A 27,220-nucleotide genomic window follows, 5' to 3' on the forward strand; every position below is an offset into this window, starting at 1 on the left:
CCCTGCTGCGCGACCACTCCCATCTCGGCGCACAGCAGTCTGCCAATTTATCAAATCCGCTGCGCACGTTGTTGCACCGGAGGAAAATACCACTGCGCCGGCTGCACCAGGGTTCGACTCGCTGCGCCACCCTGAGTTGCACCAGGAAAGTAGAGCCCTTAAAGCTGCAGTTGGCAACAGTTATTTCGTAATATTCACTGGAACTGTCACTAAATTACATGAAATGTGTAATTTAGGAATGAATCCAACTCCAACTCCTCAGAGGGCCGTATAGGGTCAGGGGTCAGGGGTCAGGGGTCAGGGGTCAGGGTCTATTAAATCAAACTGTCGTATTAAACCGGATGTTTCTGTGTCTCGTCTGCAGCTCTGCTGCTCCAGACAGAGTCTTCATCCGTCCACGATGGGGACGAGTCTCTAGACCTCCTGACTCCCGGTGACTCGGCCGTGTCAGACCTCTCTCCTAACACCGACTCCAGCCTCAACACCGAGACCACCGAGACCCCCACCAGGACCGAGACCCCCACCAGGACCGAGACCCCCACCAGGACCGAGACCCCCACCAGGACCGAGACCCCCACCAGGACCGAGACCCCCACCAGAACAGATGCCTCCTCCAAGACGGACCCCCGGCCCCCCACCCCGGGCTCAGGCAGCAGCCCCCAGCCCAAGAAAGGTAGAGTCACGCCCCTGTCCTTCAGTGTCAGAGCGACTGAGGTAAACAGGAAGTGTGTCACATGAAGCCTCAGAAGAATACGTTGTGTGTATCAATCAATTTGTTTATTTGGGGCATGTCAATTTAAATCATCATCATCACACTTCATCTTAGTTCAATAATACAACACACATGGCTGAAAGGGAAAGCAGGAGAAGCTAAAGCTGATCTAGTCCCGCCCCCATTACCCACAGAATAAAAATCTTTATCATAATCTTTTCTTCTCTTTTGCTTTTTTACATTTTGACATAACATTCTTTTACTTATGACATTGTTTATTGTTGTGATGCCTCATTGAGACGCTGACGGATCAAATAACAAGTAAAAGCAAAAACAACAACACTGATATAAAGGGGATGAGGTGAAGCGGGGCGGACGCCCCAAGGCCTGATGGGAAACGTAGTTCCTCTTGTATCTGAGAGCTTTGTTCTGTTTCTTCTTCACACAGATTCAGTGAGTTCAGAGCAACGTCAGAAACTGGCCAGAGAGCGAAGAGAAGAGAGAGCCAGATACATCGGTGAGGAACCAGAGCCACTAAAACCTGACGATGATGCATCAACTCAACGTCACTAAAACCTGATGATGATGCATGAAGCATGAGCTCAACGTCACTAAAACCATGAAGCATGAACTCAACATCACTAAAACCTGATGATGATGCATGAAGCATGAGCTCAACGTCACTAACTGAGTCTGTTTATAACCTGTGTGTTTGCTCCGACTGGACTGACTCAATGTTTCTCTTTGCACGGCTCTCAGAACAGCAAACTCAGCTGCAAGGTAAGAGCTTCATTCACCCTCAGAGCTTCACCCTCAGAGCTTCACCCTCATTTGACCCATTGTGGAAAAGTCAAACCCAACTCAGTTTCATCTCCTGCTGCTCAAACATCTGGCCCATTCCACCTCCTCCCTGATTGGATGGTTTTTGCTCCTTGGTTGTAGTTCAGGAGGAACTCATGAACCCGGTGACTCCTCTGAGGTTTTAACGTTGTTTTGGACCTGATGACGACTCACACATATAATCATGGTTTGACTTTGTGGCTGTAGAATAAAACTTCTCAGAACATGTTTCTTGAAAGACGAGCTCTAGTTTCTCCCTGAGGATGAAACGTGTCCAGTCAGCGTTCTCATTGATTATATATATTATTATTATATTATATATCAGTGATGTGGTTGTTTAATGGAAAACTAGAAGCTGAAACTTTCAGTGGTGGATGGTTTCAGTCTGGTTCCAGCTCAACTTGTTTGTTATTCGTTTTTCTTTCGCGCTGCTCAACTGTTTCAATAGAATCTCTCATCTCTGTCTGAATGTCAATTGGTGTTTCCGTGGCAACGCTTAGCGGCCAAGAAAGCCCAGTGGCTGGAGAAGGAGGAGAAGGCGCGGCGTCTGAGGGAGAGTCAGCTGGAGGAGCGGCGGAGGAAGCTGGAGGAGCAGCGGCTGAAGACGGAGAAACGCCGAGCGCTGCTGGAGGAGAAGCAGCGGCAGAAACTGGAGAAGAACAAGGTGACGTCATGCTAAGCTAGGCTAACAGCCGCTACGCTAGGCTAACAGCCGCTAAGCTAGGCTAACAGCCACTAAGCTAGGCTAACAGCCGCTAGTTAGTTAGTTAGTTAATTTATTGACACAAATCATTAAAAACATAACGTTTGGGTCCAAACAATAAACAATAAACAATATACAATATACAATATATTGTATATTGTTTATTGTTTATCGTTTATTGTATACAATAAACGATAAACAATAAACAGCACAACACATACACACACACACAAAAAGGAAAACAGCTAACAGCCGCTAAGCTAGGCTAACAGCCGCTAGGCTAGGCTAATAGCCGCTAAGCTAGGCTAACAGCCGCTACACTAGGCTAACAGCAGCCGCTACACTAGGCTACCAGCCGCTAAGCTAACAGCCGCTAAGCTAGACTAACAGCCGCTACGCTGCTGCTAACAGACGCATGTCAGCGTGCATTGTCGCTGCCCGATTTGTGTAAGTAGGCCTACTGGTCTGCGCATGCGCAAACTAGCCGCCATCTTTGACCGCTGTCTACGGCAACTCCACTTGGACAAAATTCATTAGGGCGCTGCTCGATTTGCATCGCTACCCAATTTGTGTCAGCTACGTACGGCAACTCCACCTGGACAAACTTAGTTGAATTGACTTAGCATCACTGCCCTGTGTGCGTCGCCAGAGACACTTTATCTTTTTATTTAAAGGCCCCATGGCATGAAAAATGTGATTGTGGTTATGTTTTCTCTGGGCCACGTATATACAGTAGATGATATAGATGTATATAGATAGACGTATATAGATGATATAGATGTATATAGATAGATGTATATAGATGATATAGATGTATATAGATAGATGTATATAGATAATATAGATGTAGATAGATGTATATAGATGATATAGATGTATATAGATAGATGTATATAGATGATATAGATGTATATAGATAGACGTATATAGATGATATAGACGTATATAGATGATATAGACGTATATAGATGATATAGATGTATATAGATAGACGTATATAGATGATATAGATGTATATAGATAGACGTATAAACTGCCCCATGCATCAAACTGGTCATAAACGGAGAAACACACACCGCCCATTTGTAGGAACTGTCCCTTTAAGACGAGCAGATAGCACTTCCTCCTTTCTGTGATGTCACACACAAGGTAACTCCGCCCACCGTGACCAGTTGTTTTTTTTTCAATTTTTATGAATGCAGCTTAGGTTTCAGTTACTTGCCTGTGATTGGCCCGACCCAGGCCAGCTGACAGTCTTGGCTGGGCCCGGGACAAGATAATGTTAGATGGGCCCCCCCCCCCCTCCATCTCGCCTCCTTTCCTCCGGCTCCTTTCCTTCCTCTCCTCCTGCTCTGTCTTCCTCTCCTCTGTTTCCCTCTCCTGTCTTCCTCTGATTTCTCCCTCCCCTCTTCCTCTCCTCTGTCTTCATCTCCTGTCTTCTTCTCCTCTCCTCTGTATCCCTCTCCAGTCTTAATTATCCTCTCCTCCGTTTTCCCTCTCCTGTCTTCCTCTCCTCTGTCTTCATCTCCTCTGTTTTCTTCTCTTGTCTTCTTCTTCCTCTCGTCTATGTCCCACTCCTCTGTTTCGTCACCTGTAGCCTCACTCCGCCGCTCCGCTTCACCACCGTGACACACCCCCTCTCTCTCTTCTCTGTCACCGCCGGTAACAGGGATGCAAACGGGTCAGGACCAAAAAAGAGAGGAATTGTCTGGCGGGGGGGGGGGGGGGGGGGGGGGGGGGGTGTCACCATTAACAAATAATTACATTACAATATCACGGAAAAGTCAATTTCCAGTAGTTCCAGATGCTTTAAAAAAAAATCCTTTGCAATATTTCAATTTAGGAGATACTGATTTTTAGGTCTTCACTGAATGTTAGTCATAATTATTACTATTAAAATAAACAGAATAAATAAAGACATGGGATGTTTCATTCAGTGTGTAATGGACATATAGGCCTATATAATGTGTTAGTTTCACTTTAATTGAACACATTCTACATCGCGGAGGTGACTTTTTTTTTTTTTTTTTTAGAAACTTTATTAAGTCAGCATGGTGCAATACAGGCGACGTCTTTCCACCAGCTTTCCACTCAGGGCTTCCTTCACCTCTGAAACGGGGCAGAGCTCCGTGGAAACACCTGCCTGACACAGCAACGTAGGGAACCGTGCATGTCCGCGGCGCACAGCTCCACATGCACGGGGGGAAAACGGCGTCGCCGTCGCACCGACTGCACGCGGCTACGCGCCGCTTTAACGAGCGCGCACGTCGCGCGTCTACATCGGAGGTCGGCTGTTATCAGTATAATCAGAGACAACCATGAATGAGTTCGCCTCAGTTTCACGTGATTGTCACTGTCAGCCTGTTAGAAAAACATTTTACTGACCCCAGCTGAGATGCTGAGACACTGAGACCCCCCCCCCTTTACCCTTTACCGGGTAAAGTTAGCCTGCCGCTCCGCTCCACCATGACACTGACACACACACCCTCTCTCTTCTCTGTCACCTGTAGCCTCACTCTGCCGCTCCGCTCCATCGTTACACTGACACACCCTCTCTCTCTCCTCATCCGTAGCCTGACTCCTGACACCTGACTGCTGCTTGACCTCCCTCCTCTCTGTTTCTGTCAAAGATAACATGTTTTGTCAGGCTTTTGCACAAGCTAGGCAAATTAACGTTCGTCAGTTAGGTTACGTTACCAGGTTGGCCGCACTACTTACCTTGCTCTATTTTACTTGTCCCAGCTTCACCGTCACTACATTTTTTTAAATATTTGTTTAGAGCATTTCTCAACCCTTTGTTTTCCTCTTCTCTTTTTCTCTTTTCTTTTCTTTTCTGGGCACCGGACTTGTGCTGACCAGACACTTTGAGTGTAGGCCTTCTGAACTAATAATAACGTCAATAACAAATTCGATCACGGGCCAAACCATTTTTGTGTTTGGGGTGGGGGGTGGGGGTTCTTGACCACCACTATTTTAAAGGAAAATTAGGAAGAAAACAAATAAGAAAGACTTAAATGTATTAAACATATCTTTTTCCACATAGGACTAATTTGACAATAATAATAAAAAAAAGTCCACAATTTAATGAGGGCCCAGTTGTGGGCCCCCCCTCTTTCCTGGGCCCGGGACAGCAGACCCGTTTGTCCCCCCCTATCGGCGGGCCTGGCCCGACCACATGCCACTCAAACACAGTGAGCCAATCAGAGGAGAGGTTCTCATTCTCTCTTCTGATTGGCCAAATGACTTGTGGCTGCTAGAGCTCCAGAAAGAGGCAACAGAAAGGGGCAGTAGAAACCATATGAAGCAGATCACAGGTACTCACAACCAATGATACATCTTGATAGGGAGATAAACCCAGAGAAAAGTGCACAGCATGGACCTTTAAAAAAAAAACTTTATTAGTAATGTAACTGAGGGTTGGTTGTGGTGGTTTGGATCTTGATGCTCAGAAAACAGGAACAGAGGCGACTTTTAGTGTTTACTCTGGTCTGTTCTCGCCGGCCTCATCACCATGACAACGGAGTGTGTCCGTCGGCGGAGGAAGACGCCTCGTCTGGCTGACATGCGGAGCGCCGGGACCGCCGCGGCTGTCTGATGACGGACGTCCGCGGTAGCCTACGAAAAAAAAATCATTTTCACAGAACCATATTTTATATTTACAGAACTTTAAGCAGATCGGGCAAATGAAGTTTGTCCCAGTGGAGTTGCCGTAGACAACATCAAAGATGGCCGCCGGTCTGTGTATGAGCAGACCAGTAGTTACACACATCGGGCAGCGATGCAAATTGGGCAGTGACATGCAGACGTGGACACGGGGTTAAGGGTCAGGGGTCAGAGGTTAGAGGTCATTAGAGGTTAGAGGTCAGGGGTCGGAGGTCATTAGGGGTCAGAGGTCAGAGGTCATTAGAGGTCAGGGGTCATTAGAGGTTAGAGGTCATTAGAGGTCAGAGGTCATTAGAGGTTAGAGGTCATTAGAGGTCAGGGGTCGGAGGTCATTAGAGGTCATTAGAGGTCAGGGGTCATTAGAGGTCAGAGGTCAGAGGTCAGAGGTCGGAGGTCATTAGAGGTCAGGGGTCAGAGGTCAGAAGTTAACCGTCTGACTGTGACTCTGCAGGAACGGTACGAAGCCGCCATCAAGAGGTCGACCAAGAAGACGTGGGCGGAGATCAGACAGCAGAGATGGTCGTGGGCCGGAGGGTTGAACCAGACGTCACGCAGAGAGAGTGAGAGAGACACACACACACACACACACACACACACACACACACACACACACACACACACACACACACACACACACACACACACACACACACACACGGGGGGGGGGGGGGGGGGGGGGGGCAGTAGTTGATCATGTTTTGACCAGTGTTGTTGTTGGTGAACGAGTTGTTTGAGTCACTGAATGAATCACTCCTTGACCTGAACGTCCGGCTAAACGGTGCGTTCACTGAACGTACGACAAGCAACACAATGACAAGTTCGTGAACGTGTGATTTACTGAACGCGCTCCTGAAAGTCGCGTGGTGGCGTTTGTGAACGTGTCATTATGTCACTTGTGTCTGAAGTCTGAAGCTGAGGCTGAAAGCCGCAAGTCGCCGCGTTGGGATCACATGGGTCACGCCATCAGGTATCCCAGCATGCTTAGCACCACAAACGTCTTGCCTTCACGGTGCGGAACAATTTAATCTCAATGAGTGACACAGCTTTCTCTGTTGCTGCTTCAGCGTCGTACGTTCAGCGAACGCAGCACGTTCAGCGAGCGCCGCACGTTCAGCGAACGCAGCACGTTCAGCGAGCGTCGTACGTTCAGCGAACGCTCCACACGGCGACTCTGAGCCTCAGGGCGGAAACATGAACTGAGTTATGAATCGTTGTGTCAGTTCAAGCAGTCGGAGCTCCAGCCAAGCACTGAACGATTCACTTAACGATTCATGAACGATTCATGAATGATTCACTGAACTGATCTTTTGAACAGATGTGTGTGTGTGTGTGTGTGAGTGTGTGATATTCAGAGAAAAGTTTTGTCGAACCCCCCCCCCCCCCCTCGAACTTCCCCTATGAACTAAAGGTTTATAGTATATAGGGTATATAGGGGATATTTTCCTTATGAACTGAAGCTGTTTGAGCTCAGAGACACTAGTCCGTTGGTTCCAGTCCTGGGGGGTCGAGCCTGGGGGGCCTGGGGGGGGCGGGGCCTGGGGAGCCGGGGGGGTCGAGCTGAACAGTTGTTGTTGTTGCGTTGTTTTCTCCGGTGCAGGCAGGTGCTCGGTCTCCACGGTAACCCTCACCCGGGGGGCGGAGCCTGTGATTAACAACAGGCTGTCCAAGTCCTCGGCCTCGCTCTGGAACTCCCCCAACAGAAGTAAGACTGTTATTATGGTCTGGTCTCTGCTGCCTGTGCTTGGTGATGGTCGTTCACCCCCCTCCCTCCCCCTCCCTCGCTCGTTTGCATCGTGGTTTTTAATTTCAGTCGGTGGTTGTGACGTCGTCTCTTCACCTCAACGTCTTAGTCCAGTTGTTTTATGAGAAAAGGTTGAACAAACTGCAACAGAATCAAACTCAACTGGTTTTGTATCCTCAACATGTCCTGAGTGAGGGAGAAAAAGCCCAGAAGAATCCCATTAGGGGAAAGTTTAGAAAAAGACCCAAATATAGCCCATAATACGCCTATTCATTATGTTTCTCACCTGAATAGGGTAAAATGTTTAACCTTTAGATATCTCCATGAAAATTACTGAGTTGATTACTTACATTAAGACAAACAAAAAATGTATTACAAGTTTTTTGAAATTCTTTGATAACATGGCAAATTTGCATAAATTTGCATAAATTCCACAGTTTTGACGGCACATGTATATATATAAAGGTGCTGTGGTACCGGCATGAAAACTGGAATGAGTTGACTCCATCGGTCAACCGACAAGAAATCACTTTAAATTTCAAGATGACTGCAATTTTTCAAGACAGCCACATCCTTAGTAGAGCAGGTATGACATTACGTATGGCTAATTTGCATACATACAGCACCTGATCTAAACATTGGGTATAGCTGGTGAAAATGTCTTGTTCAGTCTTGTTAACATATTACAGTTAAAAAACTTAATATTAAGGTCTGAATGGAACCCATTTAGTCTATCAGGTGTTGTATGTATGCAAATTAGCCATACGTAATTGGATTATGGACTGTTTGCTCATACCTAACCAGTTGAGTTTGCTTCTGTTGCAGTTTGTTCAACGTTGACCCCTTTTTTGGCTTAAAACTACTGGACTAACTGAGTCATGACCTTCGACCTTTGACATGTTTTTGGTTCATCCCCCCCTCCCCCCCCCCCCCCCCCCCTCCCTCTGGTGGTGGTTTGGTGACGCTGCTGAATGATCATGATCATGTTGTGGTTTTCTGTTTGATGTGACCACGTCTCCATGGTAACGAGACACTGTTCATGTTGTTACGTGTTGTTACCACGTTATTGATGATTGTTTGTCGTGACATCACATGACTTGTTGTTCCATTGTTGAGCGGCGGTGGCGGGCGGAGCTAAACGCTAACACCAGCATGCTAACATGTTGTATGTGTTTGCATGTGTTTAGTCGCTAGCAGCTAGCAGCTAATTAGCAGAGTCGTTAGCTAGCGGGTCTCGGAGGAAAAGGAAAAATAAAAACTGAATCGTCTGATATGAAGTGATGAATAGTGAACAGTAATAATAATCCTGGTCGTCATGGCAGCAGAGCAGCCGTTCTGCAGATTCTTCCACCTCCTCCTGCCGCAGTGAGAGGGGGGGGGGGGGGGGGGGACCACTGTTGCTTAGCAACAGGAGGAGGCGGTGGGGTCATCAGTTCCTCATGAAACATGATGGTGAAGGATGGGGGGGGGGGGGGGGGGGGGGCTGGTGAAGGAGACTGGTGTCGGTGGAGGGAGGTGAACATGGAGAGAAGAAGGAAGAGCTCACACTACTACTACAGACCGGTACCAGCTGGTACAGACCATAGACTGTAAAAAGAATGGACGTAGCGTCCGTGACGTCACCCATTGGTTTGGAGGCCGAGAGCCCGCCCACTGGCCTCGTAGCAGCGGTCGCCGGACCTGTCACTCAACGGTTCTGCGCCCTGATTGGCCAGAACTTTAAACCTAATAACAGTAAAACGGTAGAGTTTAAAAAAAAATTCACCCCCCTCAGAGTGTGTGCGGGGGTAGAAACTATCGGTTGAGACCAAAAAAATGAAATGTACCAGGCTGTAAATATGTTTTTTTAAGCTGTAAAATCGGCTATTTTAACATGGGGCTCAATTGGAGTTGCTCCCTTCTGGAGCCAGCCCCCAGCGACAGCCGAGGGGATTGCAGCTTTTTGAACGCGGAAGTGAGCTTCACTTCACAGACCGACAACTGCCCCCTTGGTACAGACTGGTACAGACTGGTACAGACCGGTCCAGACCGGTAGCGACTGCTCATTTGCTCATTTATTATCAAACTTTGAGCCAGATGTGATCATAATGATGATGAGAAAAGAAAACACATGAACTAAAGGTACAACTTCTACTGAGAATCGAACCCGTACTAGCGGATGACTCTGCTGACTGAGGGAGCTGCTCTACCAGGAGTGGCCACTTGATGGAGACTCTGTAGTAGTTGACCAGCAGGGGGGGGGGGGGGGGGGTAAGGACAGCATCGGTCCAATGGCAGCGCCTCCTGGTGGAGGAATATGGGTTTTGAAAAAGAACTGACATCTCTGCATTGTTGGTGAATGAGCAGTGTGGTGTTTTCAATAATTTAAGGACATTTATAGATCACCCACGTTAATAGCATCATGTGTGTGTCTCTGTGTGTCTCTGTGTGTGTGTGTCTCTGTGTGTGTGTGTTGTACCAGTGACATCACTCTGACATCACTTCCTGTCTGCAGGCCGTAGCCTGCGTCTCAGTCCGTGGGAGAGTCGGATCGTGGAGCGACTCATGACTCCCACTCTCTCCTTCCTGGCCCGCAGCCGCAGCGCCGCCACGTTGCTTAGCAACAACGACTCTGGTGAGTGTTCATGTATATAGTATATACAGTATATATATATATATATATATAGTATATACAGTATATATATGTATATATAGTATATACAGTATATGTATATATAGTATATACAGTATATATATGTATATATAGTATATACAGTATAGACCGAATCTCCTTGTTGTTTACATTCTACTTCCTGGTAGAAAACCAGCTGTAATGTGAACGAGAGTTTAGCTATATATCACATTTTTCACGCCCTATCACCGTTTAGACAAATCTGAAATGATTGAAGAAACATTACTATTTCTGTGTGTGTGTTTTGTGTTGCTATGTGTTGTATTTATTCAGTTTGGGGGAATCACAGTGTCTAGAAAGCATCAGTGGCTCAGCTGACAGGGACAGCTAACGGTGGCTAAGCTAACGGCGGTAGCTAAGCTAACGGCGGTAGCTAAGCTAACAGCAGGACGTCAGCTGTTAAAACCCTCCCGTTGTGGGACACCACATGAAACTACTCCAGTTAGCTCAGTCATGTTGGAACTCAGATATCCGCTGGAGAAAATATTTTTCATGGAGCGTTTGAGTCACTGAGTTATTAAAGTTAAACAGGTAGCTAACCGTTAGCCCGGCTAATCTATGATAACCATGACTAATTACAAAAATGTGCACACAGAAATAGTAATGTTTGTCCAATCATTGGTTTTATAAACTTTACAAACATCAGATTAGTCTAAACGGTGATATAGTGACATGAAAAATGAGATAAATATAGTGAAACTCTCGTCCGTCACTATTGTTCTCATGCTGGTTTTCTACCAGGAAGTAGTTGTAAACAACAAGGAGATTCGTCCTATATATATAACAGATGAGGTTAGGGTTGGGCGGTATGACGGTATTATACCGTGTGACGGTATAAAATGTCTACCGGTAGAGATTTTGCAATACCGTTTATACCGGAGAAAGAGCAGATGTCTGCGGCATCTCTCTGAGTCACTGTAGTTACACCGCCTAGACACACGGGGGAGCCGGCACTGCAGCAGACCGCTTGGCGTGGTTGCATCAGCACGACGAAGAAGAAACAGCTTTACCGTTACCGGAGGCTTACCGGAGTGATAACAATCATGGCGGAGGCGGAGAGTGAAAGCAGAAGTGGGAGCATAATATAATACATCCATGAGTGGGAGTCACGAGGAAACGGAGGCAGCCCGACCCGCCCAACAAGACGAAAAAGTGAAAAGTGAAAGTAATTCACTCCAGTCGTAATTTTTTTCGATCGATCAGCTGTGTTTACCGTTTCATGTGTCATAGTTCTGATGTTTAGACAGATGAATTAGACCTCGAACACATCCTAAAGTTTGACTGGTCAGAGTTTTTCAGAAGAGGAGTAAGTCAGGTTATAAGCAATGCTAATTTCTGTTAGCCCGTCTATGGTGTTTTACATTATACGTTAGCATTAAGCTAGCGGGCTTTTTATGCTTAGTTGTGACACTGGCTGTGTGTGTTTTAAACGTTATTTCAAACTATGTGGGTTTGATTGAACATCTTTGATGCTTAAATATATATTGCCGCTTAACATATTGCTTTACTCCTCTTTCTATGTGCCATTTTTACTGTAGGACAGGCTAGGACACTGTTTATTATGGTCACTTCCGTCCCTCCCACCCACCGTTTTTCCGTCAGTTGTTGACATTTGAGCCCGTACTACCATAGACTGTAAAGGTTACTTACTACCTTAGGAACTCTAAAGTAACTTTTTTGATTTTCCCGGTTTGACCTGTTTGAACAGCCGTAGACAGCACAGACTGTAGGCATTTTTGTAAAATGCAAATTTGTGATGTTGTGATTTCTTTTTATATAATTGCACTAACTGGAGCAAGACTGCTCTGACATTTTTCCTGTTTGTTTAAAAAAAAAAAAAAATAGAAATCCAAGTTAAAAAATAAAAGAGGAAAATGATCAAATGCGACAGTATGGTTATTTTAAGCACTTGAATTTACAGGGGGAAAAAACATACCGTGATATATACCGTTACCGTGATATGAAATTACTCATACCGTTATATAAGATTTTGCTCATACCGCCCAACCCTAGATGAGGTCATTAATCAACGATGACGTCACTCAGACTCTCGCTCCCGTTCAGTTTCCATCAGTCCGCTCGGCGCCGCCGGCAACCGTCACCACAGCAACGCCGAGCGCTGGAGAGTCTCCTCCGCCAGCACGCCGGACATCACGCAACGGCACCGCCGCGCTAGCTCCACGCCGGTACGTAACCATGACGACCTCACACACACACACACACACACACACACACACACACACACACACACACACACACACACACACACACACACACACACACACACACACACCTGACCTCGCACCTGGTAATAACCGGTTCTAACTGGTAATAACTAATAATAACCGGTTCTAACTGGTTATAACTGGTAATAACCGGTTATAACAGGTAATAACTGGTAATAACTGGTTATAACTGGTTATAACTAATAATAACCGGTTCTAACTGGTTATAACTGGTAATAACCGGTTATAACAGGTAATAACTGGTAATAACTGGTTATAACTGGTTATAACTAATAATAACCGGTTCTAACTGGTTATAACTGGTAATAACCGGTTATAACAGGTAATAACTGGTAATAACTGGTTCTAACTGGTTATAACTAATAATAACCGGTTCTAACTGGTTATAACTGGTAATAACCGGTTATAACAGGTAATAACTGGTAATAACTGGTTATAACTGGTTATAACTAAAAACCGGTTATTACTAATGATAACTGGTAATAACAGGTTATAACTGGTAATAACCGGTTATAACAGGTAATAACTGGTAATAACTGGTTCTAACTGGTTATTTGTGTGATGTGAAGGGGGATAAGAAGAAGAAAGAGAAGAGAGAAAAAGAGCGGGAGAACGAGAAAGAGAAGAGCGCTCTGTCTAAAGAGACGGCGCCGAAGAAGAGACAGACGACGCCACCCGTCACCACGACAACCAGATCCCGACCAGAGACGAGGTACCGACTCAGTTCTTCACTCTGATTGGTTCCTCTCTGTCACATGAACGCGTTAACGGGAAACAAACGGATGATGTCAGATCAGATTCAATAGATCAATATCAGCCGATACGTCGTCTGAACCAATCAGATCTCTCCTGGCAATGTGAGTGACATCATCAATAATGAGTCAATGGAGCCTGAGCGGGAACAGGAAGTAACCGTCGCCATGGGAACGGTGTGATGATAAAACTCTGTTACGGTTCATGAAGAGAAACCAGCAGTTTGTTGTAAAACTGTTGTAGAATAAAACTCCTCAGAGTCCGTAACCATGGAGACTCACGGTGGCGTAGTGACGTCACCATGGCGACCACATGGCGCCCTTCCTTTCCCGTGTCCGTTGGTGACGACACCAGATCTGTAGTCACACTAAACACATTCTTCTGTTGCCGTGACAACAAACTGCTGGTTTCTCTTCATGAACCGTAACAGAGTTTTATCATCTCACCGTTCACTCACATGTTCCCGTTTACATGACAGCTTTAATTAATTAAAATTAATTCCGCTTGAAACAGACCATGTGAACACTTAAAGCAGATATCAGTGGAATGTTTTTGTTAATATAAGTCCTAAATAGTCCTATTTTCCGTCAGCAATCACTTACATGAAGTATTTCAGCCTAAACACGAGTCTCTCCGTCACTCTGCTCTGCTGTAACCCGAGGAGAAAATTTTCCTTGTGGGATACAAGTGTTATCCAATGAGGAGAGAGAACGGCATGAAGGGCTGTGTGTGCAGCCAAGGGATGCGCGTGAATGTGGTGACGTAGCACGAGGACCAATTGATGCCTGACAAGGGCGGGGGCTGCTAACTCATGGTGCGTTCAAAGAAACTCGTACTTTGTGTTTTTCCTTCCTGTGAAGTCATACCAGTTCGATCTGGTACGAGTTCACGGGTCGGAAGTTACGAGTGGCCGTTATAGGGAACTTTCACAGACAACAGGATGGTAAAAACACGAGCTACGGGTTACCTGGAACGCTACCAAGTCGTAGTTGTGACTTGAAGCTGTAACTTACGGTTTCAAAAGCCTGCCTTGAACGCAGCATTAGCCGAAACGGCCGTGAAGCTGATATCTGCTTTAATTCCAAGTGAAAATGATTATTCGGAATTAAGTGGGTGGTTTATTCCGATTTTAAATCTGAATTAATTAATTCCTCGGTCATGTAATGTCATGTTTATTCTTTTTAAAATGAATTCCTGTCGTTCTACTCGTGCGTATTAACTGACTCTCCGCTCTGTGTGTGTGTGTCGCGGTGACTTCACCATGAAAAGTAGCTACAACACAACATAACGTTACAGCTGCAGTGTTGAGTCATGTCGGCCCTAACACCCCCCCCCCCCCCCCCCCCCCCCCCCCCCTCCCCCAGCGCCGCCCGGTCCAGGAGCCGCCCCCCCTCCCCGTTGCCGCGGCGCCGCCCGCTGTCCCCCCTCCCCCCCTCCTCCTCTAAGAAGACTCCGCCCCCGGGGAACAAGCCCCGCCCCAAACGCGCCCAGACGCCGGCCAGAGTGATGCCGCCGGCCGTCACCGCCGTTACCGTGGAGACGGCTCAGAGCACCGAGAAGAAGCCCGACATCCCAGAGGAGAAAAAGAGTGAGTGTTGCTGTTGCTATGGAGACGACGGCTGTTGACTGAATATTGATCGCTGATTATTGGTTCCAGATGTTCCCGCCATCGTGGTGTCGTCTAGCCCCCCCGCCCCGCCGGTCGCCCCCGGCAACAAGCCGTCAGCGGGAACCAAGGACCCGGTCGCCCCCGGCAACAAGCCGTCAGCGGGAACCAAGGACCCGGTCGCCCCGGGCAACAAGCCGTCAGCGGGAACCAACGACCCGGAGGAAGCTGCTCGCGTTCTGTCGGAGAAACGACGACGAGCGCGAGAACAGAGAGAGAGAGAAGAGCAGGAGAGACAGGAGCAGCAGCTGAGGAACAGGTACCGATCAATACACGGATCAATACACCGATCAATACACTGATCTATACACCGATCAATACACCGATCTATACACGGATCAATACACCGATCTATACACTGATCTATACACCGATCAATACACGGATCAATACACCGATCAATACACTGATCTATACACCGATCAATACACGGATCAATACACCGATCAATACACCGATCTATACACGGATCAATACACCGATCTATACACTGATCTATACACCGATCAATACACGGATCAATACACCGATCAATACACCGATCAATACACCGATCAATACACCGATCAATACACTGATCAATGTATCGATCAATACATGGATCAATACATAGATCAATACACCGATCAATACATAGATCAATACACCGATCAGTACATACAACGACTGAAACCATGGAAACGTAACATATAATTCCACCAGAAATGACGTTCGGGAACTTGTGGATTTATCCACCACTTTATTTTCCCATGATCCATCACACCACAGCTGAAGTGGGTTTTAGTAGCAGTCTAGCGAGCGGCTAACTGGTAGCGTTAGCGGCTAACTGGTAGCGTTAGCCACCAGTACTAGCGAGCGGCTAACTGGTAGCGTTAGCGGCTAACTGGTAGCGTTAGCCACCGGTGTAGGCACCAAATGTGGGGGCACCGGGCTGCCAAAACCGTTTTGACTAAATCTGATGTTTGTTAAGTCTATAAAACGAATTACTGAACAAACATTACTATTTCTGTGTGTTTTTGTAATTAGTCATGGTTGTCGTAGTTGTTAGCTTTGCTGCTGCTGACAGCTAACAGCAGCAGCTAAGCTAACAGCAGTAGCTAAGCTAACAGCAGGACATCAGCTGTTAAAACCCTCCCGTTGTGGGACACGACATGAAACTACTCCAGTTAGCTCAGTCATGTTGGAACTAGGATATCTGCTGGGCCGTTTATTGAGTTATTGTTTATTGACACTGCTAACGGCTAACAGCTAACGGCTAACAGCTAACGGTTAGCCCAGCTAACGTTAATCTAAAATGTAATGAATGGAGCGTCATGGTGACACCCAGCGTCGTTCTCCGGTGGATAAAACTGTGTGTTGTTTGCTCCATGTGTGACATCACTGTGTGACATCGCTGTGACACCACTGTGACATCACTGTGACATCACCAGGCTGCTGCGGGAGGAGGCGGCGGCCCGCGAGGCGGAGGAGCGGCGGCGGCGCGAGGAGGAAGCTCGCTTCATGGCGGAGCAGCAGAGACGGAGAGATGAAGCTCAGAGGGAGGAGGAGGAGAAGGAGGAGGAGAGGCAGCAGAGACAGGTCAGACCCGTCGCCATGGAGACACTCTCACTGTCTCCATCCCAGTTGCCATGGAAACAGCAGCAGCTGTTTGACACTGAACCATAGATAGATACACGTAGATGCCGCATTCGGGCTTGTCAGGAACGTCGTCGCGGCGGCCATCTTGGGAGGGAGTTCCTTGCATCTATAGAGAGCCGAAGTGGAAGCAGTAAGTAACGTCGCCATGGGAACTCAACTCTGAAAAAGTCTCCATGTGAGTGAACGGGAGCTAAAGTTTTATTTCGTGATCCGGTTGAATTGTGCCATGAGAAAAACTCTGTCCTCTACCTTTAAAACATCACGTTTCATGAAGAGAAACCAGCAGTTTGTTGTCACGGCAACGGACTACAGACCAGACTACAGATCTGGGGCCGGTTGCACCAACTAGTCTTAAGCCTGGTCTTAACTAAGACTAAGACCAGGTCTTAACTAAGACCAGGTCTTAACTAAGACCAGGCCTAACTTGGCGTTCTAAGCCCAGTCGCACAGTTACGCCAGTTGCACCAGCTGGTCTTAAGCCCTCTTCTCACTAAGACCAGGCGTAAGCAGGCCTAAAGTAGGAAGATCTTGCTGTGTAATGTAAATGTTCCCTTTTTACCGGCGCTCGAGACCTCGTTAAGACGAGTGCTCATTACGTGACAAGGACTTCATTGAACGGTACCGCTGTGATCACAAGCTGTAACGTCTCACAGCGTCTCACAGTCCGCGATTTCACGTCGGAACTAGGGGTGCGCCCCCCCTCCCCCCCCCCACCTCCCGCACTCCATCAGCCTCCCTATTCCCACAGCATTACGCTTCTTCTTCTTTTTTTTTCTTTTTTTAAATCTGAATATAAACTCAATTTGTCTGACTTACACTTAGTTCATATAACGCATAGATCTCTGTATTTGATGTGATATGCAGCCTGAGCCTGCCTGGCTCCATACAGCAGCCTTGGCATAGTGGAGTCAGGCTGCATCTGACAGCTCAGTACTACGGCCGACGGCCTTTATTTCTAAATCCCTCAATTTATTTTCACACATTACGACCAAGCCCATCGTTCATTAGTTCATCTCCATCTTCCTCACGTAGCCTACTGTCCTCGCTGCGCTGTCGGACCTGGGTTTCTGTCACCGTTGCGCTGTAGCGCTTCACAACCCCCCCCTCCTCCTCCTCCTCCTCCTCTCTGCTCCGTGTCCGTTCGGGACCGGAGACGGATCAGACACCCAGGTCCGACAGCGCAATTTGTCCCTCTCTGAAGCAGAGGTCAGCTTCACTCCAGTCTTCACAGTCCACAAAGTTGAAAGAGTTTGTGATCGTTGTCAGTTTTTTCCAGGCGACAATGTTTTTTTTAATTATTATTATTAATCATAATCAGACATATTTCATAAATCCTCCTGATATCCACACCTCACATGCTCCACTGCCCGTAATATGACAATTACCTTTGCAGCGAGGATACAGCAGTTTTTTTTTAATGTAGGCTATTTGTGTATACATACAGTAGGCCTATTCAATAAGAAACAGTGTCTCAGATGCAAAAAAAACCAAACAAAAAAAAACAAACAGAAGGAAACGTCTGACAACAACGTAGCTATAAATCAATCAATGTCATAAAAGCGTAATGTTTGAAAAATAAAGTGACGTTACTCCAACAATGAAAAAAAATAAATCAAATGACTGACGAGAGAGAGAAAGAGGAGGAGGACTGTAGGAGAGATCTGTATGAACTTGTTGAAGAGCTGTCACCGTCGGACCGCAAGGCAGCAACACTGCAGCTGCTGATTGCACTTTTTTTTAATGGAAACGTGCAAGACAGCGGAAGGTAGTTAACAATGTATCCTAGCAACGCACGCTATTGTAAGCATTCACATGAACGCGCATCGCTAAGACCAGGCGTAGTTAAGACCAGGCGTAGTTAAGACCAGGCGTAGTTAAGACCAGGCGTAGTTAAGACCAGGCGTAGTTAAGACCAGGCGTAGTTAAGACCAGGCGTAGTTAAGACCAGGCGTAGTTAAGACCAGGCGTAGTTAAGACCAGGCGTAAGTCTGGTTGGTGCAACTGGCCTAAAGTCCACTCTAAAGACTGGTCTTAGTTAAGACCAACTTAGGAGTTACGACCAGGCTTAGTTAAGACCAGCTGGTGCAACCGGCCCCTGGTGTCACCAACTGTCACGGGAAAGGAAGGACGCCATGTGGTCGCCATGGTGACGTCACTACGCCACCTGGAGTCTCTATGGTTACAGATTCTTCTGAGTTTTATTCTACAATAGTTTTACAACAAACTGCTGGTTTCTCTTCATGAAACGTGATGTTTTAAAGGTAGAGGACAGAGAGTTTTATCATCACACAATTCAATCAGATCACAAAATAAAACTTTGACTCCCGTTCACTCACATGGAGACTTTTTCAGAGTTGAGTTCCCATGGCAACGTCACTTCCTGCTTCTGCTTCGGCTCTCTATAATAAATCCATAGATGACGTCATGATGCTTGTCACGAACGAGGTAAAACAAAACATAATAAAACACATTCACCTCCCCCCCCAAGATGGCCGCCGCAGCGACGGTCCGTTCCAATGGGTTAGGGTTAGCATCAGAGGCAGCTACGTGTAGATATCTCTGCACTGAACCATGTGACATTTACTTCCTGTTGTTGTTGTTGTTGTTGTTGTTGTTGTCCAGAGGGAGGAGGCGGAGGCGGCAGCCCGGGAGGAGTCAGAGCGTCAGCGTCTGGAGAGAGAGAAACACTTCCAGAAGGAGGAGCAGGAACGACTGGAGAGGAAGAGGGTGAGACAACATAAAGACTTATTGCCCCTCAGGCCTCAGGGTCAGCACGAAGAGGCTGCCTTTAGTTATCATGGAACAGCTACAGTTTACATCACTAAGAACGTTTTGTTTTTTAATAAAAAGATAGAGCGTCTGTGGCGACGCACAGGGCAGTGATGCTAAGTCACTTCAACTAAGTTTGTCCAAGTGGAGTTACCGTAGGGAGCTGTCACAGACCGGGCAGCGACACCCAGAACTGGAACCAGCTCAAAGCTCAGAGCTCAGAGGGTCAACGTACGCTGAGAAGCAGAGGGCGTCATCTAGTCAGTGTATCCACAAGTTTCCCAACGTCATCTATGGTCAAAAGGAAGAAGGAAGAAGTCGGTTTTGCCGGTTTGGTGGAATTGTACGTTCACGTTTCAATGGTTTTCAGTCGTTGTCATAGTTACGGTAAACGCATGGATCTATTAACGCTGGTTTTAACACGGATGTTGATGTGTGATATCTATTGTTAAAAGCTGCTGTGATGATCCATGCGTTTTACACATTTACATTGAAAAAAAAAAAAAGAAATCCATGCATTTACCGCGACTACTGAAACCATGGAAACGTAACCATAACATTCCACCAGAAGAGCAAAACCGGCAAAACAGGCTACGTTGTTGACGTTCGGAGAAAGGTGGATAGTATATCTATGAGAGGTCAGAGGTCAGAGGTCAGAGGTGATTAACCCTGTGTGTGTGTGTGTGTGTGTGTGTGTGTGTGTGTGTGTGTGTGTGTGTGTGTGTGTGTGTGTGTGTGTGTGTGTGTGTGTGTGTGTGTGTGTGTGTGTGTCTGTGCTGCAGCGTCTGGACGAGATCATGAAGAGAACTCGTCGGAGCGACGCGGGAGAGAGAGAGAAGGTCTGAACCCACTTCACTTCCTGTTGATGTGACGTGTGTTTGTTGTTTACAGAGGGTCGTCACGGTGACATGTGTTTGTTGTTTACAGAAAGTCGTCACGGCGACGCCGCCACCACAGGTCAACGGCCGGGACGCAGAGGTCAAAGGTAACGACCGAACCGCTGCTCGTTGTAACAGCAACTGCAGCGTAGAGCAACTCAGAAACTAGACTAGAGAATTCATCCTGAAGGAAGTCTGCTGAATGCTGAAAGCTGCTGAATGCTGAAAGCTGCTGAATGCTGAAAGCTGCTGAATGCTGAAAGCTGCTGAATGCTGAAAGCTGCTGAAAGCTGAAAGCTGCTGAATGCTGAAAGCTGCTGAATGCTGAAAGCTGCTGAATGCTGAAAGCTGCTGAATGCTGAAAGCTGCTGAAAGCTGAAAGCTGCTGAATGCTGAAAGCTGCTGAATGCTGAAAGCTGAAAGCTGCTGAATGCTGAAAGCTGCTGAATGCTGAAAGCTGCTGAATGCTGAAAGCTGCTGAATGCTGAAAGCTGCTGAATGCTGAAAGCTGAATGCTGAAAGCTGCTGAAAGCTGAATGCTGAAAGCTGCTGAATGCTGAAAGCTGCTGAATGCTGAAAGCTGAATGCTGAAAGCTGCTGAAAGCTGAATGCTGAAAGCTGCTGAATGCTGAAAGCTGCTGAATGCTGAAAGCTGAATGCTGAAAGCTGCTGAAAGCTGAATGCTGAAAGCTGCTGAATGCTGAAAGCTGCTGAATGCTGAAAGCTGAAAGCTGCTGAATGCTGAAAGCTGCTGAATGCTGCTGAATGCTGAAAGCTGCTGAATGCTGAAAGCTGCTGAAAGCTGAAAGCTGCTGAATGCTGAAAGCTGCTGAATGCTGAAAGCTGCTGAAAGCTGCTGAATGCTGAAAGCTGCTGAATGCTGAAAGCTGCTGAATGCTGAAAGCTGAATGCTGAAAGCTGCTGAAAGCTGAATGCTGAAAGCTGCTGAATGCTGAAAGCTGCTGAATGCTGAAAGCTGAAAGCTGCTGAAAGCTGAATGCTGAAAGCTGCTGAATGCTGAAAGCTGCTGAATGCTGAAAGCTGAATGCTGAAAGCTGCTGAAAGCTGAATGCTGAAAGCTGCTGAATGCTGAAAGCTGCTGAATGCTGCTGAATGCTGAAAGCTGCTGAATGCTGAAAGCTGCTGAAAGCTGAAAGCTGCTGAATGCTGAAAGCTGCTGAATGCTGAAAGCTGCTGAATGCTGAAAGCTGCTGAAAGCTGAAAGCTGCTGAATGCTGAAAGCTGCTGAAAGTTGGAAGCTGAAAGCTGCTGAAAGCTGAATGCTGAAAGCTGCTGAATGCTGAAAGCTGCTGAAAGTTGGAAGCTGAAAGCTGCTGAAAGCTGAATGCTGAAAGCTGCTGAATGCTGAAAGCTGCTGAAAGTTGGAAGCTGAAAGCTGCTGAAAGCTGAATGCTGAAAGCTGCTGAATGCTGAAAGCTGAAAGCTGAATGAGCTGAATAAACTGTTGAAACTATTAAAGCTGAATTAAGTTTAGAAACTGCTGAATAAATCTTGAAGAGATGAAACAATATGAAGAATATGAAACGGTTTGAAATGACTTGAATTGTTGAAGATCAGGATGAAGAAAAGTAAAGTCTGAAGTTACTCAGAGTTACTTCAAACTGACAGTTTGAAAACATGTTTGAACCATCACTAATATATATATATATATATATATATATATATATATACTAATGTAGATGAAACTATATGTGAAGAGTAGAAGTCGAAGATGAAAGATGGAGGATGGATGAACTGGTGCTAATTACTTGTAGTGAAGAACAGTCTGAATGAACTGAAATGTCATCGTCTCGCTGCAGGAAATGCCGCTGCCCCCCCGACCCCCCCGGCCCCCCTGGCCCCCCCCCACCAGAACGGCGTCTCGGTCAACGGTGAGGTCATCCAGCTCAACGGCGGTGGTAACCCCGGGCAACAGCAGCCGTTCCTCATGAAGCCGGGCCAACGGCCAATGAAGACGCAGCACGTGGCCGGTACGTGATGATGTCATCAGAGGTCACGACCTCATCAGCTCTGTCGATGTGAGACGAAGTTAAAGGGACATTCTGTAACTTCTCCTGTTCTTCAGTCTGTTCTTCATTAACCTCTTCCTCTCCCGCACTATTTTGAAGCAAAAACACATTTCCACGCTCAGATTATTATATCTATATATATATATATATATATATTATATCTGCAGCTTCTGAACCACGGTGACTAATCTACATCCATAGATGAGGGTTAGTGCCAGGAAGGAACACTGTAGAGGTTCTTGTGAAAGTGTCAGAAACACTTCAGGTATTACTGGAACAGAGCAGTGGTCTAGTAAGTGTGCAAAAAATTAATAAATTATTAAAAAATAAAAAAACAGCCTTTGTGATTTTATCCATGAAGGTAAATGAAAGTATGAATCTGTAAGCACACTATCAATGAACACCTGGTTCAAATTTGAAGAAGATAGCACAAAGTAACGACCGTTCTGCAGTGTGTTTTACATGATCAGATGCAGGCGACATGAGAGGCAAAATGGGAAAAAAAAAAAAATATGAATCCAAGTCAGGAAATTTATTGAGAATCAAATCACTCAAATCAATGAATCAATGAATGATTCATGATTGATTTGATTGTGTTTTGACACGACGTTCAACAAAACACACTTACATTTACAATTCTTCTTCTTCTCCATCTTGTACATTTACGATGGAATAAGTTAAATCTTTACGGTTTTACTTCCTGTTTTCTTCTTCTTACACAAAGTAAATGAGAAATGAAATAAAGACGATGCTACATTTGAAAAAAACAAACAAATATAAACATAATGAATCATTTATAATTAAAAGTCTGGAGCCCTGCACCGTGGTAACCGTGGTAACGCAGTGAGGAGGAATGGAGCGTTACACTGATGCTGCATTCACCTGCAGTCGGGCAGACGGCCGTCGCTAACAAACCAGATGTCATTTTAGTCACAGAAGTCCAGAGAAAGCTGGTAAAACGATACCACATCGCCATGACAACATGTTGTCACGTGTGTTGTTTACATAGAAGCTTGTTTATGTCCGTCTGCCGTCTGCCCAATTTCACCTGAATGCAGCATGAAAAATATACAACCACAACGCTAGATGGAGGAATTCTACACAATGTCCCTTTAAGACAAGTGAATGTAAATGATGTAATTAATTAAAGGAACAGACCCCCCCCCCCCCCCCCATGGTAACTATGGTAACCCTCATGTAACCATGGTAACCCTCCTGTCTCTCTCTCTCTCTACAGAGGTGCTGTGATCCTCTCTCACGTCTTCTGTCGGTGCCAAATGATGAACATGATGGGATGTAACAGTGTTTGATCTGTTGCCACGGCAACGAGGGGAAAAAATACTCATCTGACACACACATACATATCTATATATATACATATATATATATATATATATATAAATACAGTATATATATAAGAAATGCAACAACAAGTATTAGATGTGTGTGTGTGTGTGTGTGTGTGTGTGTGTGTGTGTGTGTGTGTGTGCGCGTGTGTGTGTGTGCGTGTGTGCGTGTGTGTGTGTGTCGGTGTGTGTGTGTGTGTGTGTGTCTGTGTGTGTGTGTGTGTGTGTGTGTGTGTGTGTGTGTGTGTGTGTGTGTGTCTGTGTGTGTGTGTGTGTGTGTGTGTGTGTGTGTGTGTGTGTGTGTGTGTGTGTGTGTCGGTGCAGCTTTGTTTTGTTGTCGTGTCGTTTGCACCTTAAACACAGTGATGATGTCACACACCTGAACTGACAGTGGCTGTTATTATTGTTATTATTATTACTGTCGTTATTATCGTCATGGTTACCTTCAGTTGGACAATGTGTGTGTGACTGTGTGTGTGTGTGTGAGTGAGAGTGTGTGTGTGTGTGTTGTTTTCTTGTTGAGTTATTTAACAGTTTAGTTAAATGTAACGAGGATGTGAAATAAAACTTCATCAACGACTCTGGACTCGTCTTCATATGTTCTATTACTATGTTCTATCCACCACTTTATTTTCCCATGATCCATTGCGTCACACCACAACGGAAGTCGGTTTTAGTAGCATTCTAGCGAGCGGCTAACTGGTAGCGTTAGCGGCTAACTGGTAGCGTTAGCCACCAGTTCTAGCGAGCGGCTAACTGGTAGCGTTAGCCACCAGTTCTAGCAAGCGGCTAACTGGTAGCGTTAGCCACCAGTTCTAGCGAGCGGCTAACTGGTAGTGTTAGCGGCTAACCGGTAGCGTTAGCCACCAGTTCTAGCGAACGGCTAACTGGTAGCGTTAGCCACCGGTGTAGGTACCAAATGTGGGGGCTCCGGGCTGCCAAAACCGTTTTGACTAAATCTGATGTTTGTTAAGTCTATAAAACAAATTATTGAACAAACATTACTATTTCTGTGTGCACGTTTTTGTAATTAGTCATGGTTATTGTAGCCGTTAGCTTTGCTGCTGCTGACAGCTAACAGCAGCAGCTAAGCTAACATCAGGACGTCAGCTGTTAAAACCCTCCCGTTGTGGGACATGACATGAAACTACTCCAGTTAGCTCAGTCATGTTGGAACTAGGATATCCACTGGAAAATAATATTTTTTTCATGGAGCGTTTATTGAGTTATTGCTAACAGCTAACAGCTAACGGTTAGCCCAGCTAATCTAAAATGTTTGTTCAACAATTCGTTTTAGTGACGCAAAAATGTGACATAAAGCTAAAACCTCGTCCGTATTGTTCTCATTAAAATGAGGTGATGATTATAAATAAAGTCATCAGGGCCGATGTCTATCAACCAGTCGATGCTGTCAACAATACAGTAGCCTAACGGTGGAATGGAGCGTCATGGCAACACCCAGCATCATTCTCCGGAAAGTGGTGGATATAGTTACTATGTTCTATATGCCATGGAGCTGCCCCCCCCCCCCCTCTTCACTCCATCTTCTGGGACTCAGACAGGTCTGCATCCATACCCACCATCTGGAAACCTTCAACCATCATCCCTGTACCCAAGAAGCCACCATCTGAACCAAATCACTACCGTTCAGTCGCACCAACCTCTTTGTCAGAAGCAGCTGCTCTGATGTTTCTGCACTCTATGATATTTTCTCATTTAAGCTACTGCATCACCAGCTGGTCCATGACCGGCTCTACTATCCTGAAACCAGTTGAGCTTCTGTAGCCTATAAAAAAGCACTCAAAATCTTAGACAAAAAAACCTTTTCTTACCATTTTTTTTATTTATTTGTTTGTTTATTAAGATCCCCATTAGCTGCAGCAAAGCCACAGCTATTCTTCCTGGGGTCCAACAGTATCAAATATACAGTTGAAAACACAAAACATAAACATTATAAAAATTTAAAACAAAAAAAACAAGTGAGCGATAAGCTTCACCTAACAAAACAAAAACAGAATAAGTGTTTACATTTCTTAACTGTGCTTCATTCATTCTTCGTTATATTAATTGTTCACATACTAATCCTATTACCCACATTTCTACATATCATATATGTATACATCATTACACATCACACATCATACTTGTATATACATTCATTCTACAGTCCGTTTTATAAATTATAATAACACATATCATATATCCATCGAAATATACTCCATATATAAATATACCATGTTGTCTTACTTTGATAAATGCTGTTTTATTAATATTTTGAATTTCTTTGTGTTCGTGGTGAGTTTGATATTTTTCGGCAGTGAATTCCATTCTTTCATACCTCTATACAAAACTGTACGCTTGATGGCGTTAGATCTTGCTTTAGGTAATGTAAAGTTTCCTACAGCTGCATGTCTGGTGATATATTTATGACTCTCTGCACTAAAAGCGAGGTTTTTAAACAAGATAACAGGTGTTTTTAGGACAGATATATTTCTAATAACAACAGACAGTGAGTACAATAGTCTGTCTTTGACCAGTAACCAGTTCAGTTTCTTGTGCATAGAAATTATCCTTGTCCTGTAGTCACACTTCAGTATTGTGCGGGCAGCTCTATTCTGTATACATTGTAGTTTATTTAACATGTCTCCAGTGGCATTTGACCAAACTGCTGGGCAATAGTCGAGATGTGATAATATTATCGATTGGATTGCTGTTTTCAAGATGTTTATATTTATGAAAGTTGCATGTCTTCTTAGAATTGATATACCTCTACCCATCTTAGCAATCATATTATTAATGTGTTTTTTCCATGATAATTTGTTGTCAACTGTCACTCCCAGCAATTTGGTCTCATGTACCTGGTCTATAGTGATATCTTTGATTTTAATATTTAATACAGGATTTCTATCAATATTATGATTTGAGCCTACAATCATGCACTTGGTTTTAGATATGTTCAGGACCAGCTTGTTTTCTTTAACCCATTCAGCCACACTTTCTAGTTCCTTATTCATAATAGTTTCTAATACATTATTAGTAGATGCTGATGTATATATGGTTGCGTCATCCGCATACATAACTGTGTTAGCTTTCTCTAATACATACGGTAAATCATTTGTGAAAATACTGAATAATAAAGGACCAAGGCAGCTCCCTTGAGGTACTCCACATGTCGTGGTTTTGGTTTCTGAGTAGCTGCCATTAAAAAATACTGTTTGTGTCCTGTTTGATAGATAGCTATAAAACCAATTAAGTGCAGATTGCTCAAAGCCATAGCAGGACAGTTTTGTTAGTAGTAAGTGATGATCAATTACATCAAAAGCAGCTGAGAAATCCAGAAATACAACACCAACCATATTTTTGTTATCAATTGCTCTAAGCCAATCATCAGACATGCTAGTCAGCGCCGTTGCCGTGGAGTGAGCCCTTCTGTAAGCATGTTGAGAGTTACAGATAATGTTATTCGCAGATAAATAGTTATTAATTTGTTCAAATACAATCGTTTCCATTATTTTTCCTAATACTGGTAATAAACTTATAGGACGGCTATTTGAGCTGGAAAAG

The 27,220-nt window shown here is 45.3% G+C and overlaps 1 protein-coding gene across 2 annotated transcripts in view; it reads left to right on the plus strand.

Moving 5' to 3' along the window:
• Positions 1-23,787, plus strand: part of map7d1b (MAP7 domain containing 1b) — a 33,963-nt gene extending 10,176 nt beyond the window's left edge. Inside the window, exons 2-17 of one of the 2 annotated variants that reach the window (XM_083982469.1) lie at positions 365-673; positions 1,161-1,229; positions 2,053-2,216; positions 6,370-6,478; positions 7,516-7,620; positions 10,154-10,273; positions 12,395-12,516; positions 13,146-13,288; positions 14,694-14,917; positions 14,987-15,254; positions 16,426-16,573; positions 19,256-19,360; positions 20,185-20,241; positions 20,330-20,387; positions 22,101-22,271; positions 23,548-23,787. In XM_083982469.1, the coding sequence (XP_083838595.1) occupies positions 365-673; positions 1,161-1,229; positions 2,053-2,216; positions 6,370-6,478; positions 7,516-7,620; positions 10,154-10,273; positions 12,395-12,516; positions 13,146-13,288; positions 14,694-14,917; positions 14,987-15,254; positions 16,426-16,573; positions 19,256-19,360; positions 20,185-20,241; positions 20,330-20,387; positions 22,101-22,271; positions 23,548-23,558 (2,183 nt within the window). In that variant the 3' untranslated portion in view covers positions 23,559-23,787. The remainder of the gene's footprint in view (positions 1-364; positions 674-1,160; positions 1,230-2,052; positions 2,217-6,369; positions 6,479-7,515; positions 7,621-10,153; positions 10,274-12,394; positions 12,517-13,145; positions 13,289-14,693; positions 14,918-14,986; positions 15,255-16,425; positions 16,574-19,255; positions 19,361-20,184; positions 20,242-20,329; positions 20,388-22,100; positions 22,272-23,547) is intronic. The other variant, XM_083982470.1, reaches the window with a different exon arrangement.
• The last annotated feature ends 3,433 nt before the right edge of the window (positions 23,788-27,220 follow it).

Source organism: Trachurus trachurus, assembly GCF_905171665.1.
Source record: "Trachurus trachurus genome assembly, chromosome: 11".
Classification (NCBI taxonomy): domain Eukaryota; kingdom Metazoa; phylum Chordata; class Actinopteri; order Carangiformes; family Carangidae; genus Trachurus; species Trachurus trachurus.